This window comes from Zootoca vivipara, chromosome 6, assembly GCF_963506605.1.
Source record: "Zootoca vivipara chromosome 6, rZooViv1.1, whole genome shotgun sequence".
NCBI lineage: Eukaryota > Metazoa > Chordata > Lepidosauria > Squamata > Lacertidae > Zootoca > Zootoca vivipara.
This window is the reverse complement of record NC_083281.1, coordinates 5,612,051-5,638,895: the sequence shown is the minus strand read 5'-3', so window position 1 is coordinate 5,638,895 and position 26,845 is coordinate 5,612,051. Positions and strand designations below refer to the sequence as shown.

Genomic DNA, 26,845 nt, shown 5'->3' with positions numbered 1-26,845 from the left:
CCACTTTAAAAATTGGAGAGGGGTGTTTGCAACCATGCTGCATGGTTTAAGACTGCTTTTCAGAAAAAGCAACTACACAAAGTAAATTTGGTTGAGGGCTGTATCAGTCCCCCTTTCTCCCCTGCACATCCTTCTATCTTTTAGTCTGTCCCCAGTACGGTTCTCTCTAGGGTGTTTGGGGTGTTAGGAGGGGGGGGGACATGCTATGCTCCTTCTGAGGCAGTTTCTCAGTTTGGGACGTTTCTCGGCGGTGGTTGGGGACCTGCCGAGATCAAACGACACAAATCATCTCACTATCTGATTGCCGTTTTAAGCAAGTAGGAGGAATCAAATGCACAGTGGTTGCTTTTTCAAATAATATTTTTTAAAAAAGAGCCTTGGGGGGATGGACAATTAAACACCAGGCAGCTCTCTCCCCTTGCCAGGCGAAGCATCATTATGAGATAATTCCACCAGCCTCTTTTTCTCCTGCTCCTTCCCTTCTTGTTGGCCTAGCCAGATGAGTCAAAGAAACTCAAGGCAATCCAAAACCCTTTCGTTTCCTATATGCTTAGGATCTGGGTGACGTTCACATCTGCCATCAAACCTGCCCCATCCATGCCCAAGAGGGAAGTGTGAGTAGCTGCAAGGAAACCACCCCTCCCCAGGTTTGCAGAAGTTGTTTTTGTTGCTGCAATCCATCTGTCTTGAGAGACAATGGAACGCGCCTCATCTCTGGGGTGCAAGCCTGGGCGGTGTGTCTGGAGGTCCTGAGCTGCCCGGACGACAAGACCCCCTATCAGCCTCAAAGATGGGGTCCGAAGGAAAGCAGAGCAAGACGTTGCTGGAAGGAGGCGTATGAGGCGCCACCCAGCCGTCTTAGGGACTCCGCTCCAGATTTGTGCAGGGTTTACTCCTGAGCTGCCTTTTCTCCCCAAGACAACCTGCAAGGTGGCAGAGGTTTAGGATCGGCGCTTTCCTTCTCGATAGACTACTTTCCCAAGTTGCTCCTCATTTCCCTCTACAGCACATGCAGAAACTGCCTTCTTGGCCCTTGGACCCACTCTTGGTCTCGTCCGCTCAATCCACCAGAGCTGACTTCACATGGAAGGGAAACCCCTTACTCACTGAGGGTTGGAGACCCACCGACTGCCCTCACCTGGTTTAGTCGAAGCCGTTCCCAGGATTGCGGCTGCTGTTGCATGCTGGCAGCTCCTGGCAGCCGCAGGTGAGAGCTGATTGCAAGATGGGGACCAAAGATGGACAAACTACCCCAGACGGAGCACAGTATGTCACCACAAGAAGTATACCCCATACACCCCCATGCTGTTAAGCACCTTAATGCAAGAACCTTGGTAAAGGCAAAGGACCCCTGGACGGTTAAGTCCAGTCAAAGGCGACTATGGGGTTGCGGCGCTCTTCTCGCTTTCAGGCCGCGGGAGCCGGCATTTGTCCACAGTTTTCCAGGTCATGTGGCTAGCAGGACTAAACTGCTTCTGGTGCAACAGGACACCGTGACAGAAACCAGAGCACATGGAAATGCCATTTACCTTCCCGCCGGAGCGGTACCTCTTTATCTATTCACACTGGCATGCTTTCGAACTGCTAGGTTGGCAGGAGCTGGGACAGAGCAACGGGAGCTCACACAGTCATGGGGATTCGAACCACCTACCTTCTGATCGGCAAGCCCAAGAGATTCAGTGGTTTAGACCACAGCGCCACCTGCAAGAACTTTGAGCCTGGCTTGGTAGGGGCACCCAGTGCAAGCTTTTAAGCACGACTCATGTCCCCATCAACAGCTTGGCTACAGCAGCTTGCATCAGCCAGGTCTACAAATGGAGGAGAAATACGATTCTGTTTGCATTTTAATATTGCTTGCAAAAAGGCATATGTGAGTAAATAAAGAAGATGCATACAAAAAAATGTGTTTATTGAGAAGAAATTTGCACTAAAATGCTGGCAGACCTATCACAGGAGGATCTGGGAAAATAAATGCAGCGTGCACCGCAAATTGCTGTGGAAATGTGAAGAAGTGAAATTAAGATTCGGGGGGAAATATAGACTCGGTTTGGCAGATTTGTCGAGGTTGCAAGAATGGAAGGGGCATGGGAGATGGAGCAGAGAGAGAAGGGAGCTTGAGAACTACTCTGCTTCCCCACCCTTTCTGCACATGCTGGCTTCTGCTCCCCCATGATTCCCCCCTCCAAAAAAAAAGGAAGAAAACCATATGCTCCCCCAGGTTTTGTCACTTTACTCCTGCAATTTTCAGGGCTGGTGGGGCTGCAAACAGGTTGTTTCTGGAGCAGATAACATGGAAGCGAGAGCTAAACCTCCACCGTGTTCCACTAGATTTCCGGAAGCGGTTTTATGTTGTGCGAAAGCTCGAATATGATGCAGAAATAGGCAGAGGAACAGAAAAAATGGCTGTGTGAAGGCTGCCTCAGGAAGTTAGCTGGAGTCAATGCCTAGGACTTGGGTATGTTGGCGTTTTGTTTTGTTTTAAGCATGGCACCAGATGGTGCTGTACAGTCCGATCCTTTGGCAACGTGATTTCCCATTATGAGCTTTACAACGCGTTTTCCTGAAACGTACAGATCCAGCCCTAGTCAACCACATATTGTCCGTGGACTGGAAGCAACAGCTAATACTGGGTCGAGTTCCGTTCCAGACATGGGACGAAGAAGCAGAAACCAAGGACTTCTGCTTCCGTTTCTCTTTTCATCAGAGCGGCCAAAGAGCACAGGGCTTTGAAATCCCTTTTGAATGGTATGGGTCATTTCTCAGCCTCCAGTAGCCAGGTCTGCCCCCCACCTCTGGGATTCCCAAGGGGTGATGCCGCTGGTCAGACCTCGGTGCTCGCTGGCGTTTTAAAACGGTCCTTTAGAGCCGCCGGTTTCGCCTTCCATGCCCCAGGTCTCCTCTAAGGCCAACAAGTGGAGTCATTGGGATCCTTCAGAAGTGGCCGCGAGACCCTTCTAGACCAGGTTGAACTCATCGAGGTAGCGGGCCAGGACTGCGTCTTTAATGTCCTCGAAAACCGTGCCAATGTTCTGCGTGTCCGTGGCACAGGTGAAGTGGAAGTAAAGGATCCGTGGCCTGTAGACGTCGCCAGAAGGACCCCCTCCAAAGTCGCCGCCAGGGACTGAGAACTTCCTGAAGATGTCCATGTACATTTCAAGGATGAACTGTTTGGCCACGTGAGCGTCTCGCTTGGGGCCTGGAAAAATACAAGGAGATAGCCTTCAGGTGTGCTAGGGGTGGTGCTATCAGCCTCCTCAATATTCCTTGGCATGGGGCTCAGCCTTGCCCAATTTTGAGGGGACAAAGAAGGCCGAACCGGTGAGCTCAGCATCCTCCTGAGCACAAGAGAGACATGCAACATCACAGGCATGCAAAACGTAAAAAAGGGGTAAAGGACCCCTGGACAGTTACGTCCAGTCAAAGGCGACCATGGGGTTGCAGCACTCATCTCGTTTTCAGGCCGAGGGAGCCAACGTTTGTCCACAGACAGCTTTCCGTGTCATGTGGCTAGCATGGTTAAACCGCTTCTGGCGCAACAGGACACCGTGACGGAAACCAGAGCGCACGGAAACGCCGTTTACCTTCCCGCCGCAGTGGTACCTATTTATCTACTTGCCCTGGCGTGCTTTCGAACTGCTAGGTTGGCAGGAGCTGGGACAGAGCAATGGGAGCTCACCCCATCGCGGGGATTCAAACCATCGACCTTCTGATCTGCAAGCCCTAGAGGCTCAGTGGTTTAGACCACAGCGCTACCCATGTTCCTGCAATGCACCGCTGGCCTCCCAACCTTCGACTCAAGGCTCACTGGCCCTCAGTGAATCGGCCGACTAAATAGGAAATTACTGTACACTGAGTCAGTTCTTTGATCCATTTAGCTTAGTATTGTCTGCCCCGACTGGCAGCACCCCTAATGAATATTACTGTATAAGTGATTGTGTAGTCTTTTGTTTTTATTTGTGAAATTCGGATGCCACCTTTCATCCATAGATGTCAGGGCAGTTCACAACATTAAAAAACCCACAAAATTGTAACCTTAATTTAGGGTTGCCATATTTCAAAAAGTGAAAAAAAAATTTTTTGCACACTTGTTGAGCTTTCCTGACAAAATCTCCCCCAAAATGAAGTTTTAAAGCTATTTTTTAAAGGAAAAACACTTCTGACAGGGGTTGACATATGCCTGGGTTTTCACAGACATTTTAACCGATCTATGGGAATTCCACCCTGATACTGTTTTCGCTAGATGAATCCGGATATATCCAGGAAATTCCAGATGTATTGGAGCCCTACTTAATTCTATTTTATTGATATTTTGTTAATGTTCTTCCCCTCTGCCTTTTAAAATGTTTATGTATTCTTTCTCTTTTTCCCTTTTCTTTTTCTTAATTTATTTCAACTTATTGGTAATGCTTTCAATAAAACATAAAGGAAAAAGGAAAAAAAATAACAAAACAATGCCCACCGAAAACCAATAACGCCCCCCCTCCCACAGACACATTTAATAGGGTATAATAATAATAATAATTTATTTATACCCCACCCATCTGGCTGGGTTTCCCCAGCCACTCTGGGCGGCTTACAACAGAAAAATGAAATAAAATAATCTATTAAACATTAAAAGCCTCCCTAAACAGGGCTGCCTTCAGATGTCTTCTAAAAATCTGGTAGCTGTTTTTCTCTTTGACATCTGATGGGAGGGCGTTCCACAGGGCAGGCGCCACCACCGAGAAGGCCCTCTGCCTGGTTCCCTGCAACTTGGCTTCTCGCAACGAGGGAACCCTCAGAAGGCCCTCGGTACTGGACCTCAGTGTCCGGGCAGAATGATGGGGGTGGAGACGCTCCTTCAGGTATATAGGACCAAGGCCGTTTAGGGCTTTAAAGGTCAGCACCAACACTTTGAATTGTGCTCGGAAATGTCCTGGGAGCCAATGTAGGTCTCTTAGGACCAGTGTTATGTGGTCTCAGCGGCCGCTCCCAGTCCCCAGTCTAGCTGCCGCATTCTGGATTAGTTGTAGTTTCCAGGTCACCTTGAAAGGTAGCCCCACGTAGAGTGCATTGCAGTAGTCCGAGCGGGAGATAACCAGAGCTAGATATAGGATGCCAATCAGCCAAAGGTCTGGTTGAAGAGGAACATTTTTGCCTGGAGCCTAAAGATGTAAAATGAAGGCTCCAGGCAAACCTTCCTGGGGAGAGCATTCCACAGACAGGGAGCCACCACAAAAAAGGCCCTGTTCTCGTAGAGGAGGCACACGAAGAAGGGCTGCCGATGTATAATCTTAGAAGGGGAAGTGGCCATGAGATAGGGCTAGATTCTGACCATCATGAAGGAACCATACACTTCTGAATTTGCCGCTACGCTAACTTCAGCAGAGATCAACTAACCCAGCCTAGATCCAACCCTACAGCCCCTGTGAAATCCTCACGAAAACCCTCGGAGGTAGGACCGGGCCGAGAGCTGGCGACAGGTCACCCAGTGAGTTCCATGGTTAGGTCAGGATTTAAATCAATCTCCCAGCCCCATATCTGACGCTCGAGGACGCTGGGCTCTGCACTAGTTGTCTGGAAGGAGGAGAAAGTATTACCTGGGAAACTTGGGAAATAAGCAGCCAGGTCGGAGCTCAAGATCTTCTCCTCCAGAATGTCCACCTTGTTGAGGAAGAGGATGATGGAAGTATTCCAGAACCACGGAAGCTCCAGGATGGTTCTGAAGAGGTCGAGACTCTCCCTCATCCGATTCTAACTCATGGAAGTAGAGGCAGAAGGGGAAAGAAAGCACTTAGGAACACTTACAAAGAGTCAGGCCCCTCACTCGGTCGCGCCTACACTGCCCGGAAGCAGCTCTCCAGGGTTTCAAAGAAAGGGAGTCTTCCCTACCCAGAGATGCCCAGGGCTGAACCTCAAACCTTCTGCTCACAAAGCAAAGGCTCTACCACTTCCCCCTCAAAGTGAAGTTAAGAGCCTGGTCCTCATTGTTTTGAATGAAAGGCTGTGTTGTGTTGTATTCAGTGGTTTGTGTTTGCCTGAACTTGAGTCTGGACTAAGGATACTAAGCCCCTGTGTTCTGATTCGATACATGACGTCCAATCACAGAACATTTCAGGATTTGGGCCTCTGCCATTGGCCCTCGAGCTCTGAGTCGTGATTTGCAGCTTGGAAGTTTAGACAGCCAATCATGTTGGGAGTAGGAGTGGCCCAGGCTTTCAGGAATGTACCGTGTTTCTCACATTTTAAGACACCGTCTTATATTTATTTTAGTCAAGAAAATAAGCCTATGGCTTATTTTCGGGGTATGGGGTGTGTGTCTTATTTTTTTTTTTTACTAACCGGTAAGTTGCTGCTGCTGCTCAAGCGTCGACAAAGCGCCCAGCAGCGCGCGCCGCATGGAGCCCCGAGCCAGCGGGACCCGCTGAAGCGCCGACAAAGTGCCCGGCAGCGCTGCGCAGAGCGCCCTGAGCCGCAGGAGGAGGAGGATTCAAAGTGCTACAGAGCACTGCTGGGTCCCGCTGGCTTGGGGTGCTCTGCATGGCGCTGCTGGGTGCTTTGTCGGCGCTTCAGTGGGGCCCACAGCACGCACCGTGTGGAGTCCCGAGCCTACTGAAGCGCCCAGCAGCGCCACGCGGAGCACCCCGGGCCAGCGGGACCCAGCAGTGCTCTGTAGCACTTTGAATCCTCCTCCTGCTGCACTCTGTGCGGCGCTGTGGTCCCGCTGGCTCAGGTCCCGCTGGCTCGGGGCTCCACACGGCGCGCGCTGTGGACATTGCTGGGTCCTGCTGCCTTGGGGCTCCACCCGGCGCGCGCTGCTGGGCATTGCTGAGTCCCGCTGGCTCGGGGCTCCACGTGGCGCGCGCTGCTTGGTGTTTTGGCGAGCCCCTCCAGAACTGCACTCAGCACTACGGCTTATTTTCGGGGTATGTCTTATATTTTTTCAACGCATGAAAATCGTGCCATGCCTTATTTTATAGGCACGTCTTAAAATGTGAGAAACACGGTTTATAAGCAGTTGCCTTGCCCCTGTTTCCCAGTTATGTAGTGCAATAAAGGTTCTTGCTGTTATCACTGTGCCTTGCCTCGTGGGAACCCACCTACACTTCAGGCTGGTTTGGAAAGATGCTGTCTGGGTCCATCTAGTTCAGTGCTGCCCACACTGGTTGGCAGCAGCTCACCAAGGTTCCAGGCAGGGGCAGAATTCCCAGCCCTACCTGAAGGTGCCAAGGGTTGAGCCTGAGACCTGCTATTGAGCTACGGTCCTTTCTTTAAAAATTAAAAATAAAACAATATTCCAGTCCTCGTGACTTTGAAGGGCTTATTTAAACAGGAATGGGCCGGTTAGGGTTGCCATATTTTGAAGAGCAAAAAAGATGATGCTATGACCAGGTTGGGATTTAGGTTGGATGAGGCCCTAAGCTACTGAAGGTAATGGGGCCCTTTCTATGTCCAGCTGCCCTTTGTCAACAACAAATGGTCGCTGTTTTTTGTGTTGAACATATGCTATATGGTAATTTATGGACCTAATAGGTATCTCAAGCCATTTGCACATATTGCCATGCAAGCACTCCATGCAGAATGTAGGCACCCTATATATAGAAAGGAGCAAACCAGTGATATTTTAGGGAGCAGGGCCCATGCCTTACATCATAGGAGCCTAAAGGTAAAGGAACCCCTGACCATTAGGTCCAGTTATGACCGACTCTGGGGTTGCAGCACTCATCTCGCGTTATTGGCCGAGGGAGCCGGCATACAGCTTCCAGGTCATGTGGCCAGCATGACTAAGCCGCTTTTGGTGAACCAGAGCAGCACACGGAAACGCCATTTACCTTCCCCTTGTAGTGGTACCTATTTATCTACTTGCACTTTGACATGCTTTCGAACTGCTAGGTTGGCAGGAGCTGGGACCAAGCAACAGGAGCTCACCCTGTCGCCGGGAATTGAACCACCAACCTTTTGATCAGCAAGCCCTAGGCTCAGTAGCTTAACCAACAGCGCCACCCGCGTACACAACACAAAACACTGTTACTGTATGTAGGTTTTATTTTGTTTGTTTGTTATCTTCTATTTTGGAAATGTACATCCAGTTTTTTTCTTTTAAATTCTTTTGGGGGCCCCAAGAGAGTAGGGCCCTAAGCTATAGCTTGTTTAGCTTATACGTAAATCTGGTGCTGGCTATGACAACTCTCATTTTAAATACCCCTACCATAGATAGGATATAGAGCAGGCATCCCCAAACTTTGGCCCTCCAGATGTTTTGGACTACAATTCCCATCTTCCCCAACCACTGGTCCTGTTAGTTACGGATCATGGGAGTTGTAGGCCAAAACATCTGGAGGGCCGCAGTTTGGGGATGCATGATATAGAAGCTGTGATTTTATTGCTGAGGGGGGCAGGAGAAGAGGAAAGCAAGTCTTTAGCCCCCAGTTATGTTTATGTCTCATCCAGAAATTATAGCCAGAGACATTTTGGCAAATTGGAAAAAAAATTCAACCTGGGCAGAAATTTTACCCCTGAAAAAGAGGACGTCCTGGGGAAAGTGGACACATGGCAACCTTAACTAGGAAGATCAGAGGAAGGTGCCCTTTGCAGGGAGTGGGGCGCAATGCTGTGTTCACCCGCTTCCCTCCAGGTAACGGGGAAAGGAAAGAAATCCTGATAACAAAAGGTGCAGGGATGCCTCCTCCCCTTCCCAAAGGACATGAGAATCTTAAATCAGCATACATATGGGCATAAAATCTAATGCTTGGAGGTCCTGGTCAGTTTTTAAACCTGGACTGAGCCTGAACTAAACCTGAACTGAACCTGGACTAAACCTCAATATGGCCTGAACTAAACCTGAACTGAACCTGGACTAAACCTCAATATGGCCAGGCAGCAGTTTGCCCTAAGTACCCAACTTTGGCCTTGGAGGGAGGCAGAAAGGAGGCAGCAGTGAGGTAGTTTGGATCTGCCAGGAGCTGCGACGCCTCACCTGCAAATTAAACTGCGGAACTCCCTGCTGCAGGAGGCAGAACTGCGGAACTCTCTCCCTTGGCCTGCTCTTCTTGTGATCTTAAAACCCGATTTCAGCACACACACAAACATGCACACAGGGAAATGTACATGCCTTTTTTATTTTAAAAAACTTCCTTACTTCGCTTGTGTTCTCCTCCAGAGATTGGTCATATTCACTGAGAGAAGCCAAGTAGATCAGGGCAATCACGTTCTCGAAACAGTGGATCCATTTACGGCGCTCTGATCTCTGCCCTCCTACATCAACAATCCTGCAAAGATTCAGGAAGGGAGATCACAGGTTTTTTTTTGCTTCTAGGCGGCTACAGATATTAACGCTGCCCTGCCCCAATGAAACCGATGTAGAAGTTGCCCCCCCCCCAAAAAAGGTGTCAAAAAAGGTTATTTATGTATGCCACTACTGCAGTCCGAGATTTGGAAAACGTTTATTGAATATATAGGAGGGAAATTGTGTACACCTGAAAATGTTGGAAGCATTATGATAAATTCAACAGTGTAAATAAGTTTTGATGGCTGCAATACTGAATGGTTTAGTTTTTGTAAAATATGCAGGGATTTATGATATGTGAAATGAACCATGGAAAGAGAAGAAGGCAAGTCTTAAAGGTAAAGGGACCCCTGACTGTTAGGTCCCGTCGCGGATGACTCTGGGGTTGCGGCACTCATCTCACTTTACTGGCCAAGGGAGCTGGCGTACAGCTCATGTGGCCAGCATGACTAAGCCGCTTCTGGAGCAGCGCACGGAACCAGAGCAGTGCACGGAATCGCCGTTTACCTTCCTGCCAGAGCGGTACCTATTTATCTACTTGCACTTTGACATGCTTTCGAACTGCTAGGTTGGCAGGAGCAGGGACTGAACAACGGGAGCTTACCCGGTCGTGGGGATTCGAACCGCTGACCTTCTGATTGGCAAGCCCTAGGCTCTGTGGTTTAAATGAGTATTTTAAATTGTAAAACAGATAATTTAATAAAAATTACACACACACATGCATACACACTAGTATATATGAAGTTGTACCCAACTAAGGTTATTCTTGTGGGGGAGGCACACGTAGAAGGGCCTCCGATGAAGTTGTATAATCTTAGAAGGGGGCCATGAGATAGGCCTAGGTTGTGACCATCACAAAACAACTTTGCCCTTCTGAATTTGCCGCTACACTCATTTCAGCAGAGATCAACTATGGAGGGTTTGAGATCCATTGGCATTTCTCACCTGGTTTAGCTGGCCAGTCAAAGGCATCAAGGCTGCACGACTTCAGATCCCGCTCCCAATTTTGCTCACCTGAGCGTCACCTTCTGCACTGAAAAGCAGTACTCGTTGATGCCCGTTGTCGGCACCCGCGTCCGCAGGATGTCCTGGGGGCTCGGCACGTACCCTGCCGCTGCAATGCGGTCCAGGTTGGACAGGAAGCTACAAAGGCACGTTAAAGATAATGGTTGAAATCGTACATGGGAATGGGAAGATAATTTTGTAATGCGTCTGAATGTGTCCTGTGTAGTGTGGCACGTCTGTCGAAGCTAAGCAAGAGCTGCAGAGAGCCTAACAGCGAATGATTAAATTAAAAATTAAAAAATTGCCCAGTAGCACCTTAGAGACCAACTAAGTTTGTTCTGGGTAGAAGCTTTCGTGTGCATGCACACTTCTTCAGATACACTTCTTCAGATATTGCATGCACACAAAAGCTTCTACCCAGAAGAAACTTATTTGGTCCCTAAGGTGCTACTGGGCAATTTTTATTTTTATTTATTTATTTCAACTGCGTCAGACCAACACAGCTACCTACCTGAATCTAGTTAATGATTAAGCGAGACTGTATCTTTGTGGCAAAGTCACAAGGGCGTTTAAAGCGCATGGAAAGGATGCAATTTCATCTGTCTGGGCTGGAATCTGTTTGTTTCGGGAGGCAATGGAGGAGTGCGCCTTTGGGGGGTGAGGTCAAGCTGTCGGACAGTTACAGCGCCTGCTGTGGCTGTAGAGACCGATGCAGGAGAGACATGTTTTGTTGCAGCCGGGGCTGATGAAGGGGTCTGGTTGGGCGGCTGCAGATACACCAGGGCATTTATTCTCTCTGCGCTCTTCCCAGCGGCCATTCCTCCTCTAGTCACTGCTGTGGGAACATGACCTGACTTTCTGTCTCCAGGCCCTGTGGTCTTCTGCAAGGGGTTGACGATGCCTTCATGTCACAGCAGACATCTTTGTAACACAGAGTTGGTCCACCAATGCGCCTGGTGCCTGAAGCCAGCTCCCCACAGAGCACGTCTATCAAATTGTCTATCAAAAACTTCACTCTTGTGGTTTATCACAACAGCTACTCACTTTGGGTTTTAGTAAAGCAAACGGTCTAATTTGTCAGCGCCTTAATGATCTCAACCCCTTCATGGATCACTGCCTTGTCATGGCGAAGGGGCTTGAATAACTCCAAGAAGCTATGAGCTATGCCGTGCAGGGCCACCCAAGATGGACAGGTCATAGCCGAGAGTTTAGACTAAATGTGATCCACCTGGAGAAGGAACTGGCAATCCACTCCAGTATTTTGCCAAGAAAACTCCATGGACATAAAAAAGGAGAAGCTATGAGAAGAAAGTGAGAATTTTCAAGGCATGCCCTGGTTCATGGCGTCATGGAGAGTCGAACACGACTAAGATGACGAACGTCAGAACAATTTGGCCACAATAAGGAAATTTTGCCAATGGTATGACTATTTTCCACCTTCCCATTCCGACTCTCTGGCACCCTATCATAACCTAACAAATCCAAAATATAGATGCACTTTTACTCTCGCAAGATTGAATGTATTGTCCTTGACTGTACTTGAGGGATGATTCCAACAGATTCCACACGAAAAACGCCTATGTCCCTGTGGAGATGGCAGTCCTGAATCGGTGGCGCATGCCCTTCTGGCTTGCCCTCTTTATAAAGACTTGAGGAATGAGATTATCACCCCTCTTTTATTGTCCATTCCGGGTCGCCCAGCCACTGCCCCAGTGTCCTTTCTCTGGGCAGATCAAGATGAGCAGGTGACAGCAAAGGTGGCAAGGTTTTCAGCTGGGGCAATCAGAATAAGATCCACTATTTGACTATTGATTCAAAACCCTAAAATGTATTTTATATACGGTAATTGACTTTTTATTTCTATTCTTTGTATATCATATTGTTGTTTTATTGCTATGGCCGATGGCTGACGCAAATGAAGATTCATTCATTCATTCCCTGGAGGATCCTGCCATCTTCTATTCTGTGGATGTGACCAAACCAGCGTAGATGTCGCTGAGACAGGAGCGGGAAAATGCTGGGAATGTGGGCTCAGGAGAAAACATCTTTGTTTGGAATTCTGACCTGCCGTTTGTTCCCCAAAATCCTCCTAATGCAGCACTATGCGGGCAAGCATTCAGCCATCACTCCTGACAGTTATACAGTAAATTGCCCATACATAAATTGCAGCATGCTCAACATTGCAAGCCTTGGTGTTGGACATTAGCATTGCGTTCTCCCACACCCTTTCGGAGAGGTGAACCATTGTCCAGCTCAGCATCGATGGAGAGATTGCTGATTATTGTTGTTGTCGTTTAGTCATGTCCGACTCTTAGTGACCCCATGGACCAGAGCATGCCAGGAACTTCTGTCTTGCACTGCCTCCTGCAGTTTGGTCAGACTCCTGTTGGTAGCTTCAAAAACACTGTCCAACCATCTTGTCCTCTGTCGTCCCCTTCTCCTTGTGCCCTCCATCTTTCACAACATCAGGGTCTTTTCCAGGGAGTCTTCTCTTCTCATGAGGTGGCCAAAGTATTGGAGCCTCAGCTTCAGGATCTGTCCATCCAGTGAGCACTCAGGGCTGATTTCCTCCAAAATGGATAGGTTTGATCTTCTTGCAGTCCATGGGACTCTCAAGAGTCTCCTCCAGCACTGTAATACCAGTAGTGGAACCCAGATGGAGGCCCAACACCTCAAGTCTATGCATATCTTGGGTCTGATAAGCCTTTGTTGTGAAACTGCTGGAGAGAATGGATTGCTAATCTCTCTCTCCCTCCAGGAAAACAGCCTCAGGCTAATGGAGATCGGGCCTAATTTAGCATCAAAGAATTGTAGAATTTGGAAGGGACCCCGAGGGCCATCTAATTGAATAATAATAATAATAATAATAATAATAATAATAATAATAATAATGTTTCCCCAGCCACTCTGGGCGGCTCCCAACAGAATATTAAAAACACAATAAAACATCAAACATTAAAAACCTCCCTAAACAGGGCTGCCTTCAGATAGTTTTTATTCCCTTGACATCTGATGGGAGGGCGCTCCACAGGGCGGGCGCCACCACCGAGAAGGCCCTATGCCTGGTTCCCTGTAACCTTGCTTCTCGCAGGGTGGGAACCTTCAGAAGGCCCTGGGAGCAATGAGGGTGGAGATGCTCCTTCAGGTATACTGGGCTGAGGCCGTATATGCACAAATCTTTTGCCCAATGTGAGACTTGAACCTACAACCCTAAAATTAAGCCCTCTAACCAATTGGGGGCTTTTAATAGTGCTGCATATGTAGGGTTGGGTGTTTTTTTTACTAGATTTCATAGATTTTCTGTTGTTTAAATTCTATTATATTTTGATTACTTTTTCCTACTATCATTTATTTGTTTTTAAGCTGTCTGTGCTTTTGTCCGTGTTTGCTTCGATTCTTGTAAGCCAGCTTGAATCATGGAAAGGGACTCCAAGGATCATCTGGCCCAGGCATCGGCAAACTCGGATCTCCAGATGTTTTGGGACTACAGTTCCCATAATCCCTGACCACTGGTCCTGTTAGCTAGGGATGATGGGAGTTGTAGTCCCAAAACATCTGGAGGGCCAAGTTTGATGGTCTAGAGCAGGCATCCCCAAACTTCGGCCCTCCAGATGTTTTGGACTACAATTCCCATAATCCCTGACCACTGGTCCTGTTAGCTAGGGATCATGGGACTTGTAGGCCAAAACATCTGGAGGGCTCTTAAAGGATCTCGGGGTCTTAGTAGACCACAAGCTGAACATGAACCAACAGTAGCTGTCTTACTACAAAAGAATTTCAGAAATAGACTGGAAAGAGAAGTTGCTGAATTGCAACTTATCACCAAGCTCAAAACCATGGAGGGACCTGGTTTGAACAGAGATATCGGATTCTTATCTCATTATACATGATAAGCGATCTTCAGCCATCTCAACCCTTGCTTTTTCATGCATAACCATTTGCAGTCGTTTGCGGTCATCAACAGCTATCAGTCAGTCAATCACCCATTTCCACCACCCTTCTGAGTGATCCCCCCTCCCCATCCCCACCCCTCCCCACCCCTTCTCTACATAAGTGCCTGGAAACTTCCATTTCACTGTATCTGAAGAAGTGTGCATGCACACGAAAGCTCATACCAAAATAAAAACTTAGTTGGTCTTTAAGGTGCTACTGAAGGAATTTTTTTTATTTTACTTCGATCCAGACCAACACGGCTACCTACCTGTAACCATGAACCAACAGTGTGATGCAGCAGCAAAAAAACCAAGCTAATGCAATTCTAGGCTGCGTCAATGGAAGTCTAGTGTGCAGATCAAGGGAAGTCAACTCTTTTCTGCCTTGGTCAGATCACACTTGGAATATTTTTATTTATATCTTTATTGTTGTCCATAGACCCACAAAACAGTTTCAGAACAAGTTAAGACAACCAAACAACAGGCGAAAGAGACCGAGGGAGTCATTTTGTTGTGTCTAGAGCAGGCATGACCAAACCTGGCCCTCCAGATGTTTTGGGACTACAGTTCCCATAATCCCTGACCACTGGTCCTGTTAGCTAGGGATGATGGGAGTTGTAGTCCCAAAACATCTGGAGGGCCAAGTTTGGTGGTCTAGAGCAGGCACCCCCAAACTTCGGCCCTCCAGATGTTTTGGACTACAATTCCCATCATCCCTGACCACTGGTCCTGTTAGCTAGGGATCATGGGACTTGTAGGCCAAAACATCTGGAGGGCCACAGTTTGGGGGTGCCTGGTCTAGAGCATGATGGTCTTTGTTTCTTGCCTGATCTGGCCCAACCCTATGGAAGCAGTGCTGGTTCTGGGAGAAAGGTAGTTTGATAATTCCAGTGGATCTGCTCTAAGTAGAACTTATTTGGGAGCAACCCAAATGTGCATACCTGCCAAGTCTCCCGCAGAAAAATACGGGATCAGCAGCAGCAGTGGCACCGGAAGTTGCACCGGAAGTTGTCTGGTGGCCATCTTGGGGGTGGCCGCATGGCGGCAGCCATCTTAGGGGTGGCCATGCGGCCACCTCCAAGATGGCCGCCAGGCATGCGTAGAAGCTGTTTCCAGCGCCAGCAGTGGCCATTTTCTGGTGCCCATAGATGGGCAAACCGGCACCAGAAAAATAGCTGCCGGCAGGGGCGGATTTAAGGGACATTTACGGGAAAGGAGCTCAAACGGGAGATCGCTGGGATATGGTAAGGAAAAACGGGGGTTTCCTGGGGAATACGGGGTACTTGGCAGCTATGCCAAATGCGTCTACTCTAAGTAGGATAAGACTGGGTGCAACCCACCACCCGGAAACCCGGCAGATTTGCCCGTCCTTAAGCGGGAGACGCAAATGCACTCACTACAAAGTGGAATCCAGCAAATGGTACTCGCTTCGCCTCTGGTAGCAGGTTCGAATTCCGGAATCTCTCCACAAGCTTTTGATCATCCTTACATGGTGAGCATCCATCTCCTTCATTTTGTAAGTATCCACAGCCATCAGCAGCTGAGCATTTTGCTAGAAGCAGAGAGAGTAACATAATTTAATGTTGTTGTTACAGTGGTACCTTGGGTTTAAGAACAGCTTAGTTTATGAACAACTTGGATTAAGAACACTGCAAACCTGGAAGCAGGTGTTTTGGTTTGTGAGCTTTGCCTTGGAATAAGAACATGTTTCGCTTCCTGTTGAGTGTGTTCCATTTGTAAATTGGAAGGCTGAGCGTGGCTATTTATTTATTTATACATACCCTGCCCATCTGGCTTGGTTTTCCCAGCCACTCTGGGCAGCTCCCAACAGAATATTAAAAACACAATAAAACATCAAACATTAAAAACTTCCCTAAACAGGTCTGCCTTCAGATGTCTCACAATGAGGGAACCGCCAGAAGGCCCTCGGAGCTGGACCTCAGTGTCCGGGCAGAATGATGGAGGTAGAGACGCTCCTTCAGGTATACTGGGCTGAGGCCGTTTAGGGCTTTAAAGGTCAGCACCAACACTTTGAATTGTGCTCGGAAACTTACTGGGAGCCAATGTAGGTCTTTCAAGACCAGTGTTATGTGGTCCTGGCGGCCACTCCCAGTTGCCAGTCTAGCTGCTGCATTCTGGATTAGTTGTAGTTTCCAGGTCACCTTCAAAGGCAGCCCCACAGAGAGCACATTACAGTAGTCCAAGCGGGAGTTAACCAGAGCATGCACCACTCTGGAGAGATAGTCCGCGGGCAGGGAGGGTCTCAGCCTGAGTATCAGATGGACCTGGCAGACAGCTGCCCTGGACACAGAATTGACTGCGCCTCCATGGACAGCTGTCAGTCCAAAATGATCCCCAGGCTGCGCACCTGGTCCTTCAGGGGCACAGTTGCCCCATTCAGGACCAGGGAATCCTCCACACCTGCCCGCCCCCCTGTCCCCGCAAAACAGTACTTCACTCATGTCAGGATTCAACCTCAATGCTTTGGTCTTACCCTGTGGGTTCCTCTTCCCATGCCGTCGGACTACTCACCGCATTTTCCGGTTGGGCATAGGAGATCTGGAGAATCTCCATAGCCTTGACCATAGCCTGGATGGACATGAAGATGTTCTGATAAACCACCTTAGCAAATTCTTTGCGGTCTTCCTCTGTATAGCCCAAGCCATGGATTATTCTCATCTGTTTGATGAAGGTACTTTTCCCACTCTCTCCAGTACCTAAAAGAAAAAACATGCATATACACACAGCCCTTCTTTTTCCTTCACATATATATATATACAGTAATACCTCGGGTTACGAACGCGATCCGTTCCGGAACGCAGTTTGTAACCCGAATAGTTCGTAAACCGAACGCAATGGGCGCCGCCATTTTGCGCATGCGCAAAGTGCGATTTTCGCGCTTTGCACATGCGCAGATCGCGCGATCGCGCGCGCGCCGCTTCTGCGCACACGCGCGCGGCGAAGACACTTCCGGGTTTGCGCAGTTCGTAACCCGAACTGTTCGCAAACCGAGGTGGTCGTAACCCGAGGTACGACTGTATATATATATATGTATAGAGAGAGAGAGAGAGAGAGAGATACACTGCTTGTTTTTTTTCTTAAAAAACAACAACCTCAAACCGGGGTGCGAAAACTAGGATCCGATGTACCAAAGGTATTTGGCTTCTAGTAAGTTAGCAAAACTGTATAGAACAAGTACAAATACCTGCTGGAAATGTAAAGAAAAAGACATGTAAGGTAACAAAAGCTTTCTGGGAGTTGATATATAATGAAACGAAAAAAATGTTTAAAATAACCTTTGTTTAAAAACCAGAAGCCTTTTTGTTAGGAATTATAGGTACTGACCTATAATTGGCAGGGATACTGGAGTGGCTTGTCAGTTCCTGCTCCAGGTGGATCACGTTTAGTCAAAACTCTCCACTATGACCTGTCCATCTTGGGTGGCCCTGCACGGCATAGCTCATAGCTTCTCTGAGTTATTCAAGCCCCTTCACCACAGCAAGGCGAACACCCGCTATGGTTTTCCCAATAGTGATGTATGGAAGTGAGAGCTGGACCATAAAGAAGGCTGATTACCGAAGAATTGATGCTTTTGAATTATGGTGCTGGAGGAGACTCTTGAGAGTTCCATGGACTGCAAGAAGATCAAACCTATCCATTCTGAAGGAAATCAGCCCTGAGTGCTCACTGGAAGGACAGATCCTGAAGCTGAGGCTCCAATACTTTGGCCACCTCATGAGAAGAGAAGACTCCCTGGAAAAGACCCTGGTGTTGGGAAAGATGGAGGGCACAAGGAGAAGGGGATGACAGAGGACGAGAAGCTACCAACATGAGTCTGACCAAACTGTGGGAGGCAGTGGAAGACAGGAGTGCCTGGCGTGCTCTGGTCCATGGGGTCATGAAGAGTCGGACACGACTAAACGACTAAACAACAACAACAATAGGTACTGAGATTCCAAAGGACCAGAAAATACTTTTTATGTATGCGTCAACAGCCGCACGGATGTTATAAGCCCAGCGATGAAAGGAAGAAACAATTCCAGCCAGGGAAGAATGGTAAACCAAGTTGATGGACTATGCCTAAATGGCAAAATTAACTGGGAAGCTCTGAAACCAAGAGGACAAGAAATTTTAAAGAAGAATGGGGGGGGGATATAATTTATTTAGGAATCCATTGTAAACAGATGAAAACATTAGCATGATTTTAACCACGCTTGTAAAGTAACCAAAACTATGGACAATTTAGACGGATAAAAAATTTGGATAACGGGTGGATATGCAGTTGTAAACATTTGTCACTAGCACCCATGGGGGGCAAGTCTTGAGATTCAGAGTAATATCTTTATACGGTTTTTTTTAATTGGTTCTGTTATTCATCTGTATTTTTTAAAAAAATCAAATAAATATTATTTGCAAAAAAGAAAGAAAAGGAAAACCAGGATCCGAAAGGCATTGGACAACACAATAATCCAATAATGTCACATATATTAACCCCACCGATATTAAAATTCTCTTTCCTGCCCAGATTAAAAGACGTCTAGACCAAACCAAGAGCGTCCCTCCAACCAGTACAACTTTCGTTTAACATAGTACAACCAGTACAACATAGTTTAACTATGGAAGCCAACAGGTTATACGAGCCCAGGGTTCAGAGGTGAGGTGCAGCGAATTAGCTCCAAATACTAACAATCCACGCAGCAGCCCTTCTCAGACTTAAAGTTGAACTGTCATATTGCCTCTTAATAGTCTCTCCTTTCAGGCTAAAGGACGCTCAAATCACTCATGGTTTCCTATGAGGACTTAAGACCCCAGGACCGTGACTGATCAAAATTGGCAAACAGTTAAATATAATATTGACATATATGTATATTTTGACATGTCTCAGCTAGACTTTGAAAAGATTTCATTTAGTTTGCGTTTTTAAACAACCCGAGATGGGTGCATACCTTTCCAAACTACAGTGGTACCTCGGTTTATGAACACAATTGGTTCCGGAGGTCTGTTCATAAACTGAAGCGATCGTAAACTGAAGCAAACTTTCCCATTGAAAGTAATGGAAAGTGAATTAATCCGTTCCAGATGGGTCCACGGTGTTCGTAAACCGAAAATTCGCAAACCGAGGTGTTCATAAACCGAGGTTCCACTGTAATGCACTTTTCTGAATTTTGCAATTGAACGAAAAACAAAGCCAGCAACAAAATACCTATTTTATAGGATAAGATATGCACAATTTTAGATCAAATACAAAATTCATATTGGCGCAAAGTTGTAGCCAGCATTACTCCTATTTGGAGGAGTGCCATTGAAATAAATTATTGTTAATTTCAGCACGTATACTCAACAACAAATCCGTTTATTGTGAGGACCATGCCTGTACACAAATATCAACACAACAATAATTAAAAATATTAAAATTCATTGCATGCTATCCCAACAAAACCTTCATCCCACAAAACAGGAAGAGAAGGAAAACAAGCAACGAGTTAAACAGACTATGAAGGGGTCTTTACTTTGTCATCCATAAATCTTTCCCTGGCTTTCATGGCCTTCATCACAAAGACCGCTACCACATGGGTAATTCGTGGGTTACCATCAACTAACAAAAATTTTACTCTATCTTCAGGATTGATTATAGAGTTGGGTATAATTTGCAGCATCGCGTCTCTAAAGCCCGAGTAAATGGGGCAATAGAGGAGGTAATGTATAAGATCCTCTATAATTTTCATGAAGCAAGGGAATAAACGATGTTCTACTGGGATTTTTGTGAATCTACCGGTCAGGTATGCAGTTGGCAATGTATACTCAGAACAGGATCTAGTTGGCTATGGCCGAAGTCTAGAAATAGACAAATCTACTCGTCCCTAGTGATGGCAAGGATTATCTGAAAAGGTGTGTCCTTTCCCTGATAAGCAGTGGTGCTTTCAAGTGGGAGAGGAATGTTAGCTTTAATTTTAAACGAGAAACGACTTGATTCTCACTTTCTGAACCAATATGCATACTAAAAGGAAGCTATCCTTTGAAATCCACTCTTCTCTGAATCACAGAACTGCAGAATTGGAAAGGGGCTCTAGGGTCATCTAGTCCAACCCCCTGCAATGCAGGAATCTCAACTGAAGAATCCCTAACAGAGGGCCATGCAACATCTCTTCCAAAGCTTCATCTGAAGACAAGCCCGCCCCCTTCTCTCAGATAGTTCTCCCTAATGTTTAGTTAGAATCTCCTTTCCAGCAAGGTGACGGCCATCAGTTCAACTGCATTTCATTGAGAAACTACCTGATCCTCACTTTCCAGGCCAATATGCGCACCGGAAAGCAGCCGTCCTTCGAAATTTGCTCTTCTCTGAACTTTGCCAACCAAGCAATGTTTAAGTATGTCACACACCAGCAGATCTACTCAGGACAGAGTAGTGGTTACCTGGGAGGTAAATCTAAAGGTAAAGGACCCCCGGACAGTTACGTCCAGTCAAAGGCGACTATGGGGTTGCGGCACTCATCTCGCTTTCAGGCCGAGGGAGCTGGCGTTTGCCCACAGACAGCTTTCCGGGTCATGTGGCCAGCAGGATGAAACCGCTTCTGGTGCAACAGAACACCATGACGGAAAGCAGAGCCCCGTTTACCTTCCTGTCGCAGCAGTACCTATTTATCTGCTTGCACTGGCATACTTTTGAACAGCTAGGTTAGCAGGAGCAGGGACAGAGCAATGGGAGCTCACTCAGTCACGGGGTTTTGAACCACTGACTAGGGTTCAAGTCCCCTCCACTTGGCCATGAAGCTCACTGAGAGTGACCCCGGAGGCCAGTCACTTCCTCTCGGCCTAACCTACCTCGCAGGGTTGTTGTTGGGATTAAATGAGGAGGGAGAGAACCATGGATGCCAAGCTCTTGGAGAAAACAGTGGGGTATAACTGGAATAGATCCATCATGTTACATTACGAGGTTGATAAGAGAGTTATAGGGGCTTGTGGGGAACAATTGGGCACAATTGAGAAAGCTTGGAAAGAAGAGGAAGGGAGAGTATTATTTCTTGCTAGTATGGAAGGCTAGTTCATGCTCCGAGCCCATCACCCAAGACCCAAGCCTTTCTCCCACCTAGCTAGCAGCTCTTTGTCTGAGGAGCAGTTACTCACCGAGCAAAAGCAACTTCAGCTCCCACCGATCTCGCTTCTTCTGCTCCTGGAGAAGCCGGTTGATTTCTTTATCTATCGCGACGGCGTTTTTCTCCTCCTCAGAGAGAAAGCAGATGCACCAGACCATCGTGGCGGGATGTGAGATGGGGTTCCCCCCCTTACCAATCTCAGACCAGACGGAAAAGACCCCACCCCGATGAGAAGCATGCAGACGAGTAATATATTTTTTTTGAAACGCAGAAGGTTTGGTATGAAATAGTCCACGGATGCACAGTCCAAGCTCAGCCCTCCTCCCTAAGGAGGAGGGACCCAGGAAGAGATGGTGCGAGATCAAGTTTCAGCAGAATAGGGAATCCAGAGACTTGGTCACAGAAGCCTTCCAGGATCCATAGCTGGCAAGGTGAGGGATCTCATGGGGATCCTATGATCCAAGAGGATGCCCATGGAGAAGGAAAGCAAATACTTGGGCTGAGATCAAACACGTGGGCAACTTTATGGAACTGTTCGCGAAAGTGTCCACTGCCATTCGTAAATTCCATTCCACCCGCCGTAAATTCCATTCCACTCATCGGAACCACTCAGCATCCACCTTCCAGCGATCGCAAGGTGACCCAAGAGCTTTTAAAAGCAAGGTGTCGATTGTCCTCTTCAGGCCCGGCACCCCATCTTTCAGATAAGAGAAAAGGATTTTTAAAAGGAAGGAAGTTAGTCCCAATTTTTTGTTTCTTCACGATCACCTCCACCTCCACCCATAGTTTTTTCCATCAAACAAAGTGGTGTTTTTTTAAAAAATAAAATCTTTATTTAATTATAAAATTCATATCCTGCCTTTCTTCCCAAAGGAGCCCAGGGCAGCAGACAACCAGAGATAGAACAGTACAAACATCTTAAAAATAATTTCAGTGCAGATACAGACGTCATCATCATTATCACAACAACAACAACAACAACAACAACAACAACAACAACAACAACAACAACAACTTATTATTTATACCCTGCCATTTGGCTGGGTTTCCCCAGCCATTCTTGGTGGCTCTCAACAGAATATTAAAAACACAATAAAACATCAAACATTAAAAGCTTCCCTAAGCAGGTCTGCCTTCAGATGTCTTCTAAAAGTCAGGTAGTTGTTTATTTCCTTGACATCTGATGGGAGGGCGTTCCACAGGGCGGGTGCCACCACCGAGAAGGCCCTCTGCCTGGTTCCCTGTAACCTCGCTTCTTGCAGGTATGGAACCGCCAAAAGGCCCTTGGAGCTGGACCTCGGTGTCTGGGGTGGACGATGGGGGTGGAGACTCTCCTTCAGGGATACAGGGCCGTTTAGGGCTTTCAAGGTCAGCACTGACACTTTGAATTGTGCTCTGAAACATACTGGCAGCCAATGTAGATCTTTCAGGACCGGTGTTATATGGTCTCGGTGGCCGCTCCCAGTCACCAGTCTAGCTGCCGCATTCTGGATTAGTTGTAGTTTCCAGGCCACCTTCAAAGGTAGCTCCACATAGAGCGCATTGCAGTAGTCCAAACGGGAGATAACTAGAGCATGCACCACTCTGGCGAGACAGTCTGTGGGCAGGGAGGGTCTCAGCCTGCGTTCCAGACCGAGTTGCCCTGGACACAGAATTGACCTGCGCCTCCATGGACAGCGGTGAGTCCAAAATGACTCCCAGGCTGTGCACCTGGTCCTACAGGGGGCACAGTTACCCCATTCAGGACCAGGGAGGCCTCCACACCTGCCCGCCCCCAGTCCCCCCAAAACAGTACTGGAGAAGAGCTCAGCTTAGAAAGCTTGTTGGAAGAGGAAGGTCTTTGGCAGGGGGCCAATAAAACAACAGAGATGGCTCCTGACTTAAATTCAAGGGGAAGGGAGTTCCAAAGGGGCTACCACAATAAAGAGAGGCCAGTGGGTCAGGCCAATAGCCCATCGAGTACTACGTCCTGTTCTCACAGTAACAAACCAGATGCCGCTTCCAGTGAACTCTCAAGCAAGACCTAAGTGCAAGAAGAACAACACTCTGCCTTCCTGAAGTTTCAGAAGCGTTTCATGAAAGACCAGCTTCCTACAACACGCGCAAGGCACTTCCTGATACGATGGCACCTGTGCGATGCCCTTACCTGCAGATTGCAGTGGCTGACTGGGCTTATAAGGGGTGAGACCACCTTTCAGGTATCCTGGTTCCCTGGGGGTTTGGGGGGTTTTCTGTGTCAAAACCAGTGCCTTGAACTTAGCCCAGTAGGTAATTTGCATGGAACTGGAAGAGGGCCAGCGACCTGGTTCATTAACTGGTTAACCGCACAAGTTCCGGCTGGTTAATCTACAAAGTTGTGGTTGATTAATCTGATCCATTCAAGTAAAAGCTGCATTTCTGAAGGAAGAAAGATCCTTCCCCAAGTTGGTGAGGCTCATAGAATCATAGAGCTGGAAGGGACCCAAGCATCATCTAGCCCAACCCCCTGCAATGCTCATTTAACAACAACAAACAGAGCTTTCCGTGTCAATGGCCCAGTCCTGTGGAACACTCTGCCACTAGATATCCCATTTTAGATATTGCCTGCCAGGAACTTTCCCATTCCATCGGAATGAGAATGCATCTTAGCCGATTTCTAATTTTGACGTGGTTTTTATTGTATGGGTTTATGTAAGATTGTTGTAAACCACTCTGCTTGCTGTTTACAAACAGCAATATATAGCTTTTCTTAATAGGTCAATAAAATGAAAGAAATGGAATCGGGGTCGAGGCAAAGGGAGCGGCGTGATTTGGGCTGTAAGCAGCAGCAAGCAGGTCCCAAAACAGAAGCGGAGAGGCTGAGGCTCGTTCGTATGCCAGTCTGAAAACAGCGGAAGGAATGGAATGTGACTTTGTGCCATCCCGATAAACACTGCAGGGAACCGAACAATGGAAGATAGTAACAAACTCTCCCAGCACACCAGGTCTGGAACTAAAACAGGGGTCAGCAAACTTTTTCAGCTGGGGGCCAGTCCACTGTCCCCCAGACCTTGTGGGGGGCTGGACTATATTTTGAAAAAAATATATGAATGAATTCCTATGCCCCACAAATAACCCAGAGATGCATTTTAAATAGAAGGACACATTCTACTCATGTAAAAACATGCTGATTCCCGGACCGTCCGCAGGCCGGATTGAGAAGGCGATTGGGCCGGATCTGGCCCCCGGGCCTTAGTTTGCCTACCCATGAACTAAAATGTATATGTGAACTGGATTTTGAATTTATAAGATGCAGCAGGAAGGGAAATGTAAGGAGGAAAAAGAGGGAAGCTGGAAGAATGGTTTAACTACAAGTGAAGGTTGACAACCGGACACTAAATAAACGATTCGTCTATGGGAGGAAAAATAATTGACACATGTTTACAACAGGAGCCGGAAGCCTGCTTTTAAGACATCGTATTAAAGTAATTCGCTTTGATCTTTAATAATTTTTTGGGGGGAAATCATTAGAAAAAAAATAAATATTAAAAGGGAAGTGGGGAAGAAGTTCAAGGCAGAAACACAACCATTTTCTCAGCCATTGTCAGGATTTTGCAATACTGTTCTCCAGCCAAGCAAGGTATTCACACTGTGAATATACTAGGGGGAAATGCACATTCAATGCAAATTGCACACCAAAAAAGGAAAAAAGCATTCTACAAAGGGGAAATTGCTTTGCAAAAATGTGCCTTTGGGCACAATTGAATATTTTAGGAGGGATATAAGGAGATGGCTTACCCTGAGTCAGACTGCACTGACTGGCAGAAGCTCTCCCGGGTTTCAGGCAGGAGTCTTCCTCACTCCTGGTTGGAGCTGCTGGGCTTCTAACCTTCTGCACACAAAGCAGATGCTCTCTGTCCCTGAGCTACGCTCCCTCCCCATTTCAAAAAGGAGAAACCAGCACTTCAAACGCTGCCGAATGGCGAAACTGATGCGGGAATGCAGAGAGCTGAATTTTAAGATTTAAGCTGAGACCGGCAGGTCCAGCCGCACCCAGCCAAGGAACATGCCCCTGAAACAATTCTGATTTTTGTTTTGTAGGTGGGGACTGTTTTCGCACCTGTGCTCCAAACAGCACCTCATCTATCCGCCAAAAAACAACAACCCCAAAACCGTCCACACGCAGAACACATAACATCAGGGTCAGTAAGGACAGACAAGAGGAAGAGGACGTCCGAAAGGAGACTACCTAAATTATCTTCCTGAAATGCCGCAACACGGACCTGGGTCCCAACCTCGAGAGGTGAAGCCTGCCAACTGCTTTCTCTGCACCAAAAGAACCGAGAAGGTTGCAAGGGGAACTTTCCGTTCTGGTAAGTCTCCTCCTAGTGAGGCCTCATCCTGTTTGCTCACCACCCCAACTGAGATGTACCAATCCACAAAACTTCCCCCCTAGTTCTTGCTCACAAAAGGCAAACAGAAATTGCACTTTTGTTGGCGCCGGGCTTTTGTTTTGTTTTTGTTTTTGAAAATGTGGTGGGGGAGGAGTTCCCCTTCCTCTTTCGGTACCTTGCAAAACCTCAGCCACCCAACTGTACGTTTTAATTCCCGCAACTCCCCGTCTGCATAAGAAACGGGTGTGTGTGTGTGGCATTGATTTTATTTCCCCATGGCGTACATGATATATTGCAAATGATCGTTAAATCAAAAACAACCCAGGTACAAGGAAAAGACGCACACACACCGAAAAGGCATTAAAAACACCCAAGTCGTATCCGATTGATCTACTCAGCCCTCCAGATATATCATAGAACCACAGAATTGTAGAGTTGGAAGGGACACCCCCAAGATCGTCCAGTCCAACCCCCTGCGATGCAGGAATCTCAACTAAAGCATCCATGACCCCCCAAGGAAGGAGAGTCCACAACCTCCTGAGGGAGCCCATTCCATTATGGAACAGTTCTTGCTGTCAGGAAGTTCTTTCTGACGTTTAGGCGGAACCTCATTTCTTGTAAATTGAAGCCACGGGTTCAAGTCCTACCATCCAGAGCAGGAGAAAGCAAGCTTGTTCCCTCTTCCATGGGAAGCTATTAGAAGGCGACTATCATATCTCCTCTTGGTCTCCTCTTGTCCAGGCTAAACATACCCGGCTCCTTCAACCATTCTTCATAAGGCTTGCTTGCCAGGTCCTTGATCATCATGTTCTCCATCGTCTGCACATCTTCTTGTTTGTCAATATCCCTTTCAAATTGCAGTACCCAGAGCTGGATACAGTACTGTATTCCTGAAATGCTAACTGCTGTAAAAAGTGCTGCTAGAAGAGGGTTTGATGTAATCAACTCAGCAGGAATAAAGTCGTTTCCCGGGGCCTTGCCACTCTTCAGATTCCTAATTAATGTGTAGGCCTCTTCTACTGTAACTGGGCTCCATCGTGGGAGCGATGACATTTATGCAGAGTCTTCATCATAAAAGCAGGGGGAGAAGTTCGAATTGTCTATGAATACTTTTTTCTGAAATGGTTTTCCCATCTGAAATCTGAAGCCTCCCATATTAAATACCTTCTGGAGGATAGGTCAAATGATATTACACTG

The 26,845-nt window shown here is 47.3% G+C and overlaps 1 protein-coding gene across 1 annotated transcript; it reads right to left on the bottom strand.

The window, feature by feature from the left end:
- Positions 1–1,909: 1,909 nt before the first annotated feature.
- Positions 1,910–26,019, bottom strand: LOC118087285 (guanine nucleotide-binding protein subunit alpha-15-like). Its single transcript, XM_035119806.2, has 8 exons — positions 25,504–26,019; positions 21,328–21,993; positions 16,735–16,919; positions 15,600–15,754; positions 10,280–10,408; positions 9,119–9,248; positions 5,580–5,733; positions 1,910–3,196 (listed from the first exon to the last, which is right to left on the bottom strand). The coding sequence occupies exons 2-8, from the start codon at positions 21,452–21,454 to the stop codon at positions 2,955–2,957; spliced, it is 1,122 nt and encodes a 373-aa protein (XP_034975697.1). The 5' UTR covers positions 21,455–21,993; positions 25,504–26,019; the 3' UTR covers positions 1,910–2,954.
- Positions 26,020–26,845: the final 826 nt, after the last annotated feature.

What these genes read in the sequence shown, in the direction of transcription:
- LOC118087285 (XM_035119806.2), bottom strand. Translation starts at nt 21,454, where the DNA reads ATGGTCTGGTGCATCTGCTTTCTCTCTGAGGAGGAGAAAAACGCCGTC. An exon ending in TTGCTGGATTCCACTTTGTA is followed by an intron (nt 10,409 to 15,599) that starts GTGAGTGCATTT and finishes GTGCCTTTGTAG; the next exon opens with CTTCCTGTCCAACCTGGACC. An exon ending in TTATTTCCCAAGTTTCCCAG is followed by an intron (nt 3,197 to 5,579) that starts GTAATACTTTCT and finishes GTATTTTTCCAG; the next exon opens with GCCCCAAGCGAGACGCTCAC.